At 43.0% G+C, this 16043-nt stretch overlaps 1 protein-coding gene across 3 annotated transcripts in view; it reads right to left on the reverse strand.

The window, feature by feature from the left end:
- Nucleotides 1-203: 203 nt before the first annotated feature.
- LRRC28 (leucine rich repeat containing 28) overlaps nt 204-16043 on the reverse strand; it is a 61035-nt gene continuing 45195 nt past the window's right edge. For all 3 annotated transcript variants that reach the window (XM_063142168.1, XM_063142166.1, XM_063142167.1), the window contains 4 exons: nt 12304-12406; nt 6083-6258; nt 4379-4538; nt 204-908 (listed from right to left, as the gene is read on the reverse strand). In XM_063142168.1, coding sequence (XP_062998238.1) covers nt 836-908; nt 4379-4538; nt 6083-6258; nt 12304-12406 — 512 coding nt within the window. In that variant the 3' untranslated portion in view covers nt 204-835. The remainder of the gene's footprint in view (nt 909-4378; nt 4539-6082; nt 6259-12303; nt 12407-16043) is intronic.

The raw sequence follows: 16043 nt of genomic DNA on the forward strand, positions 1-16043 counted from the left end.
ATAAAACATTAAAAAAGAGGTTTTTTAAAAAAAGACTGCAACAACACAGGATGAAAAGTTGTTTGAAATGAGTCACCAACAAGTGAGATATCCATTTTCTGTGGCTTCCTGTGGTCGTCCCTTAAAAGGCTCAACGTCACAAGCAGGGTGACACTTTTCCCTATGCACCCAGTTGTAAGCAGCATGCGGTATTCAGAAGGAGATTTTTTTTTCACAAGTAGATTTATTAGTCTCACTAATTGTCTAAGTGTCAGTGGGGGAAGAAGAACCTATTTGATCCTGAATGGAAAAACAGAAGTGGGGTGGGTGCGTGGGTGGGAGGGGAGAATTTTCACCGGCACAAATAAACATGTTACCTTAAATGGCTACTCTTAAAAGGGCAGATAGCCCACGGTCGTGAAGGGAAGGAGTAAAGTTACAAGTATCGCAAATACATTGTTAAAACAACAACATGAGTTTATGTCATCCAAGTGGCTGAAACCTCTTTGAATGAAGTTGCGTACGAATGCAACTAGAATCATACGTGCAAGACATGAGAGTGTCCCGGACATTCACTTGCTTCCATGTTTGCTTGGTTTACATTCAGCCTGGGGGAAAACAGGAAGGTGTTAAGGTTTTCTAAAGCATGAAAATGCTTCCAAGTGCGTTTCTGTCTTTCATCCAAACTTGATAGCGGTGCAGGATTCAAGGGGTTCTCTGTTGTGTTCCCAGCCGGGCACCCTTCCTGCTGCTTTGGCACATATGCGCACACACTCGCAGTATTCCAGTGCCATCAGGAGACACCGTCTAATGCAGCTTTAAGCTGGCTCTGCTCCTGAACAGCTTTAAGTATTTATCAACTCAATAGGTCAAAAGTCTGCAGACACTGGGTGGAGCAGCAGTACGCCACAAAACTAACAGTTGTCCTCCTGGAATAGAAAATTTTTTAAAAAAAGGGGGGGGGAGAGAGAGACAGCAGTTGTCAGCTCAAGATTAAAACACTGGCTCTTGTCCACAATACACAACTTTTTCTTGATACTTAAAAAGCAAACAAACCAGGAGGGAAGATTAAGCCCTGGTGAACTAAGTACACAAAATATTTGAGTTTGTAAAAATAGCAAGAGGTTTTTCCTCTGTCAACATACAAAAAAAGTTCAGCTAAATGCTAGCATAGGTTTCGTGGCTATGAAGAAAACATCTGGAGAATTTCTAGATTCCTTTCTGGGAAGGGGGAAGACACATTTCCCAAATAATCATGTCATCCCATTCCCCCCACCGCCCCGGGTTCTTTGGGGAACTGAAATCTTCTACGTGATCCTGCTGATTAAATTGCATGAAGTGGCTCAGGCTGCACTGAACTCCAGGACATGTCAGCTGTTCTATTTAGGGTTTCCACTTCCTTCATGGGAAAGTTCATACCTCTTTATAGGAGGCACAACTCTGTTGCTGGTGTAAAAAGAAGACGAGTTATGGTTGCTTTCCCCAGCCACGGTGCTACCAATTCCTCCTTTAGTACCAGATGACTCTTCCTCCCCAATACTGGTGAGTCCGTACCAACAAATGTACCCATGTGCTCCTGTATTTAAGACACCTTACATATTTATTACATTTCTATACCACCCAATAGCTGAAACTTTCTAATGTTCCTTTAAAGGAGTAATTACAGTGGGCATCTCAGGCCACTCAAACACAACTCCTTGATTATTCTGTCTCAAGGATTCCTGCCCCCCACTTTTCTCTCCAGCACATATCTACTTTATAGACATAAAAGCACAGGTAATAACTGTAACATGTATTTCGAGTAGATTTCCCAACAAGTTGCTGATATTCGGAACTACAAAGTCCACAGTGGTCACACCAAGAGCTTTGCCGAATTTGCGCGGCCATCTGGGCAACTCTGGAGGACTAGACTGGGCCCCAGGTAGGCTGGATTTAGCCCTGGGCCTGGAGATTCTGTGATTCTTGTTCTAGGCCAACAAGTAAACCGAATAAATAATTTTACTCCAAAAAAGAAATGACCACTAGTAGCATTTCTAGTTTATACATTTTTATAGGTTTTTTAAAAAATCTAAAAAATTTAAATTTGTATAGCTTTTAAGATTTTTTTAAACATCTACTTATATAAACAGATTTTAAAATGTGAACCATCTCAGTATAAAACGTCAGTTTCAGCCACAAACCATTTTGTGGTTTGCACTACCATTTGTAAGCTGAGCCAGAACCAATCAGGAACAGATCAAACCGCAGTGAGAGGACATGGATTAACAACCAACACTTGTATTCAACAGGTGAAGACCTTTTTCCCTTCTCAGCATTTTAAAAGTCTACCAACTTAATTTTAACTTTGCTGTTTTAAATTTGTATTTTAAATCTGTATTAATTTCTGCACTGCCGTTTGGTTTTATCCTGGTTGCGTTTTTATATTTCATTTTATACTATGCTTTTAATACTGTTTGCTTTATATTTTGAATGCTTTAATTTTTGTAAACCGCCCAGAGAGTTTCAGCATAAAAATGCAATAAACAAATAATAAATAAATCAAGTCGCATTAATAAACACAATGTCTTTTTTTTTTAATCTCATGGTGCAAAGCGGTAAAGCAGCAGTTTCTGCAGCTGAAACTCTCCTCACGGCCTGAGTTCGATCCCAGCGGAAGCTGGTTTCAGGCAGCTGGCTTGGGTCGACTCATCCTTCCATCCTTCCGAGGTCGGTAAAATGAGTACCCAGTTAGCTGGGGGGAAGGTAATCACGGCCGGGGAAGGCAACGGCAAACCACCCCACTGTAAGGCCTGCCAAGAAAACGTCAGCGAAAGCTGGCGTCCCTCCAAAAGTCAGTAATGACTCAGTGCTTGCACGAGAGGTTCCTTTCCTTCCTTACACGGTCTGGTTCCAGTTTACCAATCAACATTGCCTCCTTGATCATTCTCCTTTGGAGACTCCGCTAGCACACAGGGATTATTAAATTTTAGAAACTTCAGTAGGAAGCCAGCTCTGCAGGCTTCACACCCAATGCTTATATATTTTTGTTATTACCACCGTCACTTGTATTAATGGGCAGGTGACTCTAGTTTAGTCTGACTGGGGACAGAGGATGTGAGGACAGAGTATCATTGCTGAAGCGGCTGTCGCTTAGCAGCAGCTTTTCCTGCTCACATTTAAAAATATAATTTCTGAAGAAAAGTTTCAAACAGTTCCCTTCAGAAGGAGGAGAGCTTGGCTCTGGAGCTCAGACACTCAACAACAACAAAATAAGTTTGCACTTTTCTCTTGGCAAAACTAGAGTAGGCAAGATTAAGAGGCAAGTTGCAGAAAGCCAGGCTTCTTTTCCTCTCTCTCTGTCTCTCTCTCTTTGGAGTTTCACACAAAGGACTCATGAATATAAGTGGGCATACTTCCTTTTCATGCGAAGATGAAAGTCTCCTCGTAGAAAGGGCTGCTGCTTCATCAAATCTCCAGCCTTAAAAGGCAGCCACCAATTGCCACAAAGCTTTGCTAATTACCGTTGGGCTTGGAGTGTCATGATGTCAGAGTTCCAAATGGCTACCCAAGGTACTACTACTCAGGTCTGACTTGTAAAGATGAATCAAATACATAGTCAATATTTTCCTGTTCACCTAAGAGCACCAATAAATAGAGGCTACCTTTTAGTACAGAAAAGGCAGAATGGAGTTTGATTATCAGGGAACAAAATTACATGACACGGCTCTTCAGACACCGATGGCTTTGTTTGGTTTTCAAAAGTATCAGCACTTTCTTAAGAAGACCGAGGAACGTCTAGCGCCCATGACTTAGAAGGGGGGAAATAATAATTGCAATTGTGTGGGCACTGTGTTAAAAGCAGAGGAAATACAGATGACAAGGATGCCTGAATCCTGCATATCTCCCTTTCCCAGACCTTAAAATTTTGCTTCCCTGCCCGTTGCTCCTAAATGGGGGTGGGAGGTGGAGGAGGGGAACATCTGAATCCTAAATTGCACTGCTCCTCCCCTTCCTAGCCAAGACCAAATAAGCCTATAAAAGTGAAAAATAATTGCTAGAAACTTGCATGCAAATTAAGTTACTATAGACCAAGATAGAAATGTATTGTTTTGAAAAAGTGGGAGAGTGTACAGCTCTCATTTAGAAAGAGAGGAAGGGTGTACAGCTCTCACTTTGAAAGGGAGGGAGGACGTACAATGAGCGGTACAACTGTGGTGTGCAAGCAACAGATATTTGAGTCTTATGAATAAAGTAAAAGATATTACTTCTCCCTTTTTTTTTGAAAGGAACCTTTTAGATATCAACAGACTAGAAAAGCATTGGAAAAGGACAGTGGTTGCCCTACGTAAATGCCTTTCCATTCTAACTGAAGCCCTTGTGTAAGGTCTGAAGCCCCAGTGTAATTTTTTCCTGTAATTACCCCTGATGCAATCCAGCCATTGGTGTCTCTCTTAAGGGAAAGAGCTTTGGATAGACAATAGTAAACATGGGCTGGCTGCAACGGTGGCAATGTCCCAGAGGGCAGTGCAGCAATTCCAAGAGACTTCTGGGTAACGCGATCGGAGTCAGGAACTTCAAACCTAGAAAGGGGGGGGGGGAGAAACAGAGCATGACTTCAGCAAAATATATTCATAGTCGTCTTGACCAAGATGAAAATCTTCTTTAAAATAAACAGTTTCTCAGGGCTTAGTAGCCCACCGTTTTAACACTAGGTTTCTAGCCTCACATCCCAAGAACTCTTTGCAACGCTAGCAAACTGCAGAGATAAAACTTGCATTGTTTCTAAGAGAATATCAGGAAATAACTAATTAGCCAACCTGAGATCTTTCCCTTAAATGACCAAAATCACAAGCGCATGAGATTACTAATCACACGGTCTCTTCTCAAAGATTAGTGCCAAATTCCCTACAATATGGTGCATGGTTCTGGGCCAATGTTCCAGCACCGGCCTAAACAAAAATAACTGCTGCAAAGGGATACGGAGTACCAGCATGCAGGCTTTTATTTCGTAATTTTTTTGGCAAAGGGATTCCTTTGCCAATTCTCATTCACCCCAATTATTCTTATCCAATCTCCCCTACCCTGCCTGATAGGAGAGCCCCTGAACTCCTAAGGTCTTTGAGATAGCTCAAGATTCAAGGCTCTCTCAGAAGCGGAGGCCCCATGCGGCAGCACGATGCAAAACGCAGAGAAGCCACGGGCCAGTTTTCAACAGAAAGCCTGAACTGGGGCAGAACTAAAGCAGCTCAGCTGTCACGTTGCACCACAATGGCCAACGGGCTGCAAGCGGTTCGTCTGCCTCATGCTTAACGAGCTCGCTGGCTTTGGAGCCGGCTGCCTGGGAAGGAGCTGCATTGTTGGATGATGCATTGCCTTTTGCCTCAGGAACGGGATTATTTCTGCTTCTCCACTCCCCACCATTAGAAGGCTGCTGCTTCTTTGCTGTGGACTGTGAAAAGGCTCCAGCTTTTCCCACACTGCGTGCTAGAAAAGGCTCCTAAATGCCTTTTGCCTCTGAAGCATAAAACTTGGCTGTCTTTTTGGCCTCTGCACGTCTATTGTAAAGGTAGCTTGGAGTGCCATTTGACTGGAGTTTTGAAAACTCTGACAAATTGTGCCGCACACTCAAGGACCCTGCTGGCCTTTGAGCACGTGCCATAAGCTCCCTCTCTTCAATATAAGCTTCTTTGCTTACCTTTTGGGTGTCCCAGATCTTCATATCTCTATGCTCCTCCTTATTTCCATCACATCCAATATGCTTGTTAAACTTCATATTTTAGTTTTCACCCTTTTGCCATCTCTATTCCCCCCCACCACCATACTATTCATTTTATTTTTTTCCTATCGACCCACTTTCAAAACCAAGCTGACCAAACTGCAGCTTCTTTCTAATGCTTTCTCCAATTCATCTCTTTTCTACAATCTTTTGGACTTGGCAGCTCATTGCCTGTTTTTTTCCTCGCTCTCTCTTTTCTTTCCCTCGGTCCCCACTTTTCTTATGTGTCCTATCTTCTTAGACTGAGAGGGTGCAGACCGAGATCATATCCATAACATTTGTTTCTTTAGAGAGTCTAGTTATTTAGACGCCTGATCAATCTGAATATCGCAGCCACAGTTCCGCTACCTTTTAAAAGCCTGCTGTATGTGTTAAACAGCGTCCGCATGGCCATCTCTTGCAAGGGCAGCACATGGTCCAATTCCGTCCCTATGGATTTCACCTCTGCTGGGAGGCAAACTGTCAATTGTCCTGATGAAAAGGAGAGAAGCTTCACCTCTGACTTGGGAACAGGAGAACCACAGCTGGAGAGACATTTGGGAAAGGTGAACATTTGTTTAAGAGGAGTGAAATATCACGGAAAGTCAATATCCAAGCCACCTAAAGAATGTGTTACTGCCTTCTGTCATACCATGCTTTCCAAAAATCAGAAGCTCTCTGTTAGGCTTCATATCACTGAGGTGGGAATCCTGAGCCTTGATTTTAACACTTTAGACTGTAGTTGGGTGCTTATTTTTAATTTTTTTTAAGTATATCTATGCCACCATTCAGCCAAAAACAGCTCTCACAGTGGCTTACAAAAGTATTTCTTGACAGTCCCTGCCCACAGGCTTACAATCTAAAAGACATGACACAAAAGGAAAGGGGATTGGGAGGGAGAAGGAGGGGGGAAAGGAAAGCAAATTCAGGCACTACAATCTTAGTTGCAAAGTTCAGCAGTTAAAGTTGGCAGTTGGCAGCAGGAGGGAGGGGGCTCTCAGCTGGAGCTGGACCCAGGCACGATGGAGAGGTGCATGGCTGCTGCTTCCTCCCTCACTGGGGCCTCTGCAGAGACAGTTGGTAGCAGGAGGCAGGGGGCTCTCAGCTGGAGCTGGACCCAGGCACGATGGAGAGGTGCCTGGCTGCTGCTTCCTCCCTCACTGGTGGCCTCTGCAGAGACAGTTGGTAGCAGGAGGAAGGGCGGCTCTCAGTTGGAGCTGGACCCAGGCACGATGGAGAGGTGCCTGGCTGCTGCTTCCTCCCTCACTGGTGGCCTCTGCAGAGACAGTTGGTAGCAGGAGGAAGGGGGGCTCTCAGCTGGAGCTGGACCCAGGCACTATGGAGAGGTGCCTGGCTGCTGCTTCCTCCCTCACTCTATGCTTAGTGCTCCTCTATAAAAATGGGTTCCCTCCCATACACAAGGCAAGATGCAGCTTCCTCCCTGACATGCTAAGCTTTTTACATGCACAGACTATCTTTTTTTATATATGGAGGAGCATTTAGTCGTGCGTTTCCCCACCTGCAATCTGTAGTAGAGCAGGTTTACTACATCAGTGAAAAAAGTAGGCCTTATGTGCTCAACACCACATACAAAATCCACCTGCATTAGACCATGAATACAGGTTGTTCATGACCACAATCTTCTTTTCTCGCACAAGAAACTATTGTTTTAATGAGTCTTTAAACAGGACATTGGATTGCAGACCCCTGATCGAAAAATCTAGGCTGCACATTGTTTTTTTATGGGCCAAACACGGCTTCAAATTTGTTTAAGGAAAAGAGAGAATCAAAGGCACACAAATTATACACTTTTGCCTTCTTGTTCAAGGGCTGTTTTACTTCTTTGATACAATGCTGTTTTCAAAGATGTGTCTGTTGCATTTATAATTGGCATTTTTATGAGGACAGTTAAAAGTTTACACCTTAAAAACATAATGCACAAAGTGGCCCTGCCTTGCTCAGTTCTATGAAGATTTATTGTTACAAGGCAATTCCAAGATAGGCATGTTTCTTACCGTTATGTTCCTAAAATCAAACAGCTTAGAGCGATCACAGATTTCCCACCCAACAACATGTCAGGTAAAATAAATAATTGCTTTGGAGCTATTAAGCACTGCTGACTTGCTATCTAGTTGTGCAGTACACGTTCTTCTTCATAGAATGCTTTCCTTAAGCAAGACTTTCCTGGGCTCCATGAAAAAGGAAACCCTAGAATCAAATATCTCTGCCAATGTAATTCAGGAAAGATAAAACTCTGTTGGATTAGAACAGCCAGGTTGAGAAGAACACTCAGTTTGTAGGCATCTCAGATGCACAAAAACTGCCCAGCACTATGTATCAAGAATGGGAGGCGGTTAGTAATAGGCTAAAGAATTCCTAAGGACAAGCTACATTTTCTGTGTCCACACAGAAGCATACTAAGACTTTCCAGCATGACACTCCCAACTTGAGTTTATCAACTTTCATTAGCCTCACAAGATGTCAGACAGCTACACACAAAGCTTTCTTCAAAGTCTACTAGCATGATAGCTTATCCAGAAGGCTAGGATGAACACTATCAACTCCAGGGCCACAAATGATTTAAGCAAAAGTGGCGATGTAGAAGAGGAAATTTATTCAAAGAGATCATAGTTGAAAGAGCTAGACAGTAACTGAGCGGGAAATTGAGAATGACATGCACAAATGAGAATTTTCTAGAGGTTGATGTACTTCACCAAATGACTATAAAGAAGAATTCCAAATTCAAAGAATTCAGTGGCACATATAAGAAGAGAAGCTGAGCGCTGGGGCTCTGTGTTCCTGAAAATAAAGCGTTCAGCTTGGTATGGGAGACTGAGGTACAGTCATGAAGCTCATTAAATAACCTTGGGCAAGCCACTGTGTCTTGGGCAAAGATAAATTATATGGTTTAAGTTATCCTGCGGCCAAAGGATGGAGCATGAAAGAAATCTAAATCCTCTAGGTCGGTTTTCTCTGCACGTGGGCCCCAACGCCCCCAGCGGCCTCCCTCCCCCTCAGCCAAGGGAGAAGCCACGGGTGTCAATTGTGCATCAGGCATCAAGTGAGGCAGAACTGAAGAAGCAACACTCATGTTCTAGGAACACAATCCTGCAGTGTGTTCTAGGTGAAAATTTCCCAAGATTTGGGAAAGTAGTGGTGCCCTATTATTACTGACCACTAAAGATATAATATTATTGTTTTATTACTGTAAAACGCATAGAGAAATTGCATGCATCATTTAATAAATAAAAAAAGGTTGTGCAGCTGACTTTTAAATGTAGGATAGTTCGATTATTTATTTTCTAGAAAGGTAGTTTGTTGTAGACAACACAGCAAAGATTGGTGGCACCTTGAAGGCTTAATATGCATCTGATGAAGTCTCCACTAGCACCATCCCCCTAACTAGCAGAGGTCAAAAGCTAATGGTGTGGAGGGGGTCCACCTCCCTGGCAGAAGCAGTAGGGAGACACACAGCATACAGCCACCAAGAGGAAGGAGATATACACCCCAAGAGCAGCAAGTATGGGTTTGGGGGGAGGCAGTTTGTCCACCAGATTCTTTTTGGCTCAGCTCTTGCACCACCATGGCCAAACATACAGGGTTGAACCATGCCTGGCTGCAATGCTGGCAATAACAGCACTGTTGCACCAGAGGCAGTGAGGAGGCAGAGCAGTCAGCTGTAGGGGAGGGGGTAAATATTCACTCCATAGTCAAGAGCACCTTTTATCAGCTTAGGTTGATATACCAACTACGCCCTTATCTGGACAGAGATAACCTAGCTACAGTTATCCAGGCTCTGAGAACCTCTAGTTTGGATTACTGCAATGCGTTATACGTGGGGCTGCCTTTGAAAACGGTCCGGAAGCTTCAGCTGGTACAAAACAGGGCAGCCCGTTTACTAACAGGGACTGGCTGGCGAGATCACATTACGCCAGTCCTTTTCCAGCTTCATTGGCTGCCAGTCCAGGTCCGGGCCCGATTCAAAGTGCTGGTATTGACATTTAAAGCCCTAAACGGTTTGGGGCCAGGTTATTTGAAGGAACGCCTCCTCCCATATATGCCTGCCCGGACCTTAAGATCATCTACAGGGGACCTTCTCCGTGAACCCCAGCCAAAGGAAGTGAGGCAGGTGGCTACTAGGAGGAGGGCTTTCTCCGTTGTGGCACCCCAGTTGTGGAATGAGCTCCCCAGAGAGGTCCACCTGGCGCCTACACTGTACTCCTTTCATCGCCAGCTGAAGGCCTTTTTATTCACTCAGTATTTTAACACTTAATTTTAACTTACATTTTACTGTTCTAACTCTGTATTTTAATCTTATATCAATTTTGCTGCGTGGTTTTTATCCTGGTTGTGCTTTTTATATTGTATTTTGTATTTGTGCTTTTAACTTGTTGGTTGTTTTATGATGGTTTTAATTTTTGTCAACCGCTCAGAGAGCTTCGGCTATTGGACGGTATAAAAACGTAATAAATAAATAAATAAATAAATAAACTGAAATTAAAAAAAAAAACCTGAGAGACAGTGAATAGTTGGACATCATCCAGTGACCCTGCAGGGCTGTGATCATCAGTGATGCCATGCAGGTCACCATTTTCTGCTCAACAATGCCACTTGGAAAGGGTGTGATGAGTTCCTTCCCACCACCATTTTGTGACGCGCTCGGCCTGTGTCTGCTGCCATTTATGACAAGTTCCACCCTGTAGCATTGCCAGTTTGTGACTGGTTTCACCCACATGCCTTCATTTTAATGGTGGATCTCAGTCCCTATCAGCCGTCTCAGATGAGCCTGGGGTCAGGGGATGGGTAGAAAGCTTGAACCCCTGCCCTAGGTTGACACCGGTTACAAAGTCAGAAACTTCCAGTAAGCTGGCCACAAGATTTATTATTATTATTATTATTATTATTATTATTATTATTTGTTTATATAGCACCATTAATGTACATGGTGCTGTACAGAGTAAAACAATAAATAGCAAGACCCTGCCGCATAGGCTTACATTCTAATTAAATCATAATAAAGCAATAAGGAGGGGAAGAGAATGCACCAAACAGGCAGTATAAAAGTCAGAACAATTCAAGTTTTAAAAGCTTTAGGAAAAAGAAAAGTTTTTAGCTGAGCTTTAAAAGCTGCGATTGAACTTGTAGTTCTCAAATGTTCTGGAAGAGCGTTCCAGGCGTAAGGGGCAGCAGAAGAAAATGGACGAAGCCGAGCAAGGGAAGTGGAGAGCCTTGGGCAGGTGAGAAACATGGCATCAGAGGAGCGAAGAGCACGAGCGGGGCAATAGTGTGAGATGAGAGAGGAAAGATAGGAAAGAGCTAGACAGTGAAAAGCTTTGTAGGTCAACAGGAGAAGTTTATATTGGATTCTGAAGTGAATTGGAAGCCAATGAAGAGATTTCAGAAGTGGAGTAACATGGTCAGAGCGGCGAGCCAAGAAGATGATCTTAGCAGCAGAGTGGTGAACAGAAACCAACGGAAGAAGAAGGAAGGCCAGTGAGAAGAAGGTTGCAGTAGTCCCACCGAGAAATAACCAATGCATGAACAAGAGTCTTGGCAGAAGAGACAGACAAAAATGATTGCGTTAGGAAAGAACACCATGCATTTGTCTTCATGATCCACAAAGACAAAGGAAAAGAAGCAAGCACTTGTGTTATTTCCATTACATGAACAGTAAATGTCTTTCGGCAGTTGTTATATCAGAGAACTTGAGTGCTTCGGTGAACTACACCTAGCATAAGTTCACCTTTTGCGTGTTTACTGCACTATGGTTCCAATGGAGTTCACTTCTGTGGCTGCTGCTACTTACAAATACCCACCCCTTTTATCAGATAAAATCTCTTTTTGTCCAACATAAGAAGAGTGTACATTACCCATAGATCTATTTACATAACCATCTGACAGGAGGCAACACAGACCTACAGGGGTTATACCTGCAATTGCCATTTTCTTTAATGTGCATTCTTTCAAGTGTTGCCAACGGTGCCTAAAGCACATAGAGAGATACTTTTTAGAGTATGAATTCATCCAAATTAAACAGAGGCATGCTATTCTGTTTGCTAAGGGAATAGGCTTCGCCACAAAATTACTGTCTTAATATGAAAAGTAAGTAAATAAGATCCAACACACTGTCCCATAGAGCATGAATAGTTTAGCAAAATACAGGTAGAAGGAAAGTTGGTCTACATTATACTTTGAGGTATTTGGTCTTGAAAAATCCACATAACAGTATGCGTCAACACACACTGATCGAGCATTATCATAAAATATTTATAAAATCCACATTTTCAGTCAAGACTTTTATTCCACTGGCGCCAAGCTTCAACTTGAACGTTCATCACCTGAAATGTCCTAGAACATCAGCAAACAGACAGCCAGGAAAGGGCTTTAGCACTAGAAGTATTTGATACTCAGAAAATTAATGCAGGAGATTTAACACAATTGGAAGGAGCTGGCAGTCAAAATAATCTCTTCAAAGCAATGTAACGATGAATAAAAATCATCCAAAGTAAAGTTTCACTTGAAAAAGCCAGACAGTATTTGTGAAAAGTATTAGAAGATAAGGTATACAGCAACTTAATTCATATACTTACCCACTACAACCAATGACTTTATTATATAGGTAAGAGGGGAGCCCTTTCAGATGAACATTGTTATCCACATAAACGTACTGTAGTTCTCGAGAGCGACCTAAATCTGGATTTAAGAGACACACACACAAAAAAGAAGGAATCAACATTCCTGGCAGAAATATTTGAAATAATTAACAACCTTTACTGGGCTCTTTGTCAGTGAACACTCATATCATGAATGGTGCTTGACTAAAAACCTCTTATTAGCAAAATAGGTGAAAGTTGTGCAAGATAAGATAAGAGTTATCCAATGAAAATTAGACCTCAAGTTAATATCCTGGAAAGCTATGACATATATATTCTCTTGATCTTGATACATTATAGGAATCATATAAAATGGTGGAAAAAAGAAGGATGCAAAGCAATTCCAGTTGCCTTAAGTGATTCTTTTAAGGAAATTGCCATGCTTTTTCCGCAAAGTAAGAATATTTGATTCCAAGACAAAGGCTCAGTTCAGACGTTTCCCAACGGTGGTTTTAGAACTCTACAGTGGGGTTTTTACACCACCATTGAGAAATGTGTTGTCTGGTGGGAAAACTCCATGCAACAGTGGAGTTTTGTTTTTTTAAAACACCCCATGCAGAATATCCACACTGTGCAGAGGAGAGTTCCTGAGCAATGGTTGTGTTGTGTGGCAGGCTCCGTTGAGTTTTCCGTTGAGTTGATTTTTCCCACTGGCTACAGAGTTCCCTGGCAAGAGCAACATAAGGAAGGAGTGCCGCTCTAGGAGAGCTGCCGGGCTTGTTTTTTTCCCCAGCAATGGCTGATGGGATACCATTGGGAGGACCGGGGAAGGAGAGAGGGCTAAGGAACTGTCAATCAAATGGTGCGATGGATTTTACTAACTCCATGGTATCTCACAGTTACACAACGGTGTGGTTAGAACATGTTGTGTGGGGAGTATACCCTACAAACTCAACCGATGAGAGGAGTTTTCACACTGCATTGATTTATTTTATTATTGCCTTTTTTCCTCCAAGGCACCCAAGGAAGCATACATAATCCTCCGCCTCCTCCTCCTCCTCTCTATTTTATCCTCACAACAACAACCCTGTGAGGTAGTTTGGGCTGAGAGTCTGTGACTGGCCCAAAGTCACCCAGTGGGTTTCCATGGCCGAGTGGGGACTAGAACCCAGATCTCCCAACTCCCAGACCAACACTTTAGCCACTACACCACACTGGCCCTGTTGTCTGACATGTTGTCTGAACTTGAGCCAAAGAGGAGCCATTCCTGTTCAGTCTGCAGACTAGATCAGGTATTCTGACCTAGGCGAGAAAACAGCAGTGGAATAGGGAACCATGGAATGATTCAGATGTGCAGTATTTCCCCAATTTAAATGTGGTATAATGGTTAGAGTATTCAACTAGGACTGGGGAGACGCAGATTCAAACCCCTACTCTGCCATGAAGGCCAGTGACTGACCTTGGGCCAGTCACTTTCTCTCATCCTAGCCTACATCACAGTGCAGCCAAAAAACTTGTGCACACATGCACACAAAAGAACCGCACTTGTTGCATTAGTACTTGCTACTTTCCCATCCAAACTTCTCAAAAAGATGAAAAGCAATGCCAAGTCAAACCACAAAAGGTTTCCTAAATGTTTAGCAGTTGCTGCTGTAAGTGGCTCTTACCACCCTCTGATGCCATTAAGTTTTAAGCATCTGAACATGTAATGAACATTGCAAAATGCTCTTTGCCGAACGCATTCCTTCTGGGCTTCGTGGCGTAAGGAAGCTACAAAGGACGTTTTCACATGGTTTTTTAAAGCACTGTAGTTTGTCTAAAACATTTCCACTTTCCTCTACCAGAGTAAGAGATCAAAGCCTTTCTACTAGAACTGACCAAATGGTATGAGGTCTGAACAAACCCCAATTCAAGTTATTTTTCCCCCTTTTTAACCTCAAGGCACTGGCATATGCATTCCACATGGCTGAAGATGGAACAAAAGGTCCTATGTATCCGTACTGATGTTCTTTAACCCTATTGTGAAAGCAGGCACACAGAAGAACTATAAACTGTAGTTCAAGAAAGCCCTCTGCTTATCACACTTTCTGGGTACTAAGCACACTTTAACACCACTAGGGGCCTATCAACCCTGAATAAAGGAGCAATATAAAAAGGTCTCGACTATAAAAAATAATCAACACCATACTCAAAGTGTCATGCCACACAATAGCCTGGTGCGCTTTCACTGTACTAAGCATTTAATTTATTTTCAACATATCCCACCTTTCAACAAAGCCAGCTTCAAGGTGGATGGAAATATGAAAAACAGTACAAAACAGAAAACAAGTCAATATAGATAAGCAAATGAAAACAGCAGATAAGCCATCACATCCAACAGGGTCTACAATTCTTGGTTGTCTTTGCTGGTCAAGGCAAAAATTGTGGCTATCTGCCCCACTTCTCTCCCTGCAAGCCTCCCCCTTTCATGGGCTTTCCCAAGGGAAGGTCCGGTGAGGAGCATGCTAGGCTGGGCACCGCTGCTTGACGCATACAAGCATCTTCAATCCGTAGTGCCCATCAGTACCCATCAGAGAGGGGCAGGTTGGGTGATGCTGCTTGAAGGCCCACAAAGCCCTTTTAGGGAGGGACATTCAACCCTACCCTCCTCACTGTTCCTGCTTTGGAACAGGCAAAGACAAATGGTTTGTGGTATTTTCAGCCAGTTTAGCCCTGCGTGGCCAAGGATCTTGAGAGGCCTTGGTCACATAGCTACCAAATAACCCCAGGCATCCCTCCCAACTCCAGAGCCAGCAAGGATTGCTGTGCAATTGCTGAGACTCTCTCCACCCACCTCTGCAGCTTAAAAGTTGGGAGGAAGGTGGGTTGCTCCTCACATTCAATTGAAGGTGGCATGACACTTGTCAGGCCTCAAAAATTCCACTTGGCATGCCATTAAGCGCTCCTAAGTAAAATCCACTATAAAAAGCCATTAGGATCTTCTCCAACTACCATTAAAAGCCATCAATGGTGCAAAACAACAGGATGGCATCTAAAGGACAACACAGAAGGCATCAGGCAAACACTGAGGATGGACATGATAGCACACTTCAAGTACTTGAAAGGTTGTAACACAGAGGAGGGCCAGGATGTCTTCTCGATTATCCCAGAGTGCCGGACATGGAATAATAATTTAAAGCTTTTAAAACCTGATTTTGTTCTGACTTTATACTGTTAGTTTTACCCTACCCAGTGCCTGTTTACCCTACCCTGTGCCTGTTTGCATTCTCTTTCCCTCCTTATTGTTTTATTATGATTTTATTAGAATGTAAGCCTATGCGGCAGGGTCTTGCTATTTACTGTTTTACTCTGTACAGCACCATGTACATTGATGGTGCTATATAAATAATAATAATAATAATAATAATAATAATAATAATAATAATAATAATAATAATAATGGGCTTAAGTTACAGGAAGCCAGATTCCGGCCGGACATCAGGAAAAACTTCCTGACTGTTAGAGTAGTACAACATTGAAACCAGTTACCCATGGAGGTCGTGGACTCTCCCACACTAGAGGCCTTCAAGAGGCAGCTGGACAACCATCCGTCAGGGATGCTTTAAGGTGGATTCCTGCACTGAGCAGGGGGTTGGGCTTGATGGCCTTTTAGCCCCCTTCCAACTCTACTATTCTATGATTCCATGATCTCGTGGTAGGAATTCTATAGTTTAACTAGGCTCTGTGTGAAAAAAGTA

Source organism: Elgaria multicarinata, chromosome 16 (genome assembly GCF_023053635.1).
Source record: "Elgaria multicarinata webbii isolate HBS135686 ecotype San Diego chromosome 16, rElgMul1.1.pri, whole genome shotgun sequence".
Classification (NCBI taxonomy): domain Eukaryota; kingdom Metazoa; phylum Chordata; class Lepidosauria; order Squamata; family Anguidae; genus Elgaria; species Elgaria multicarinata.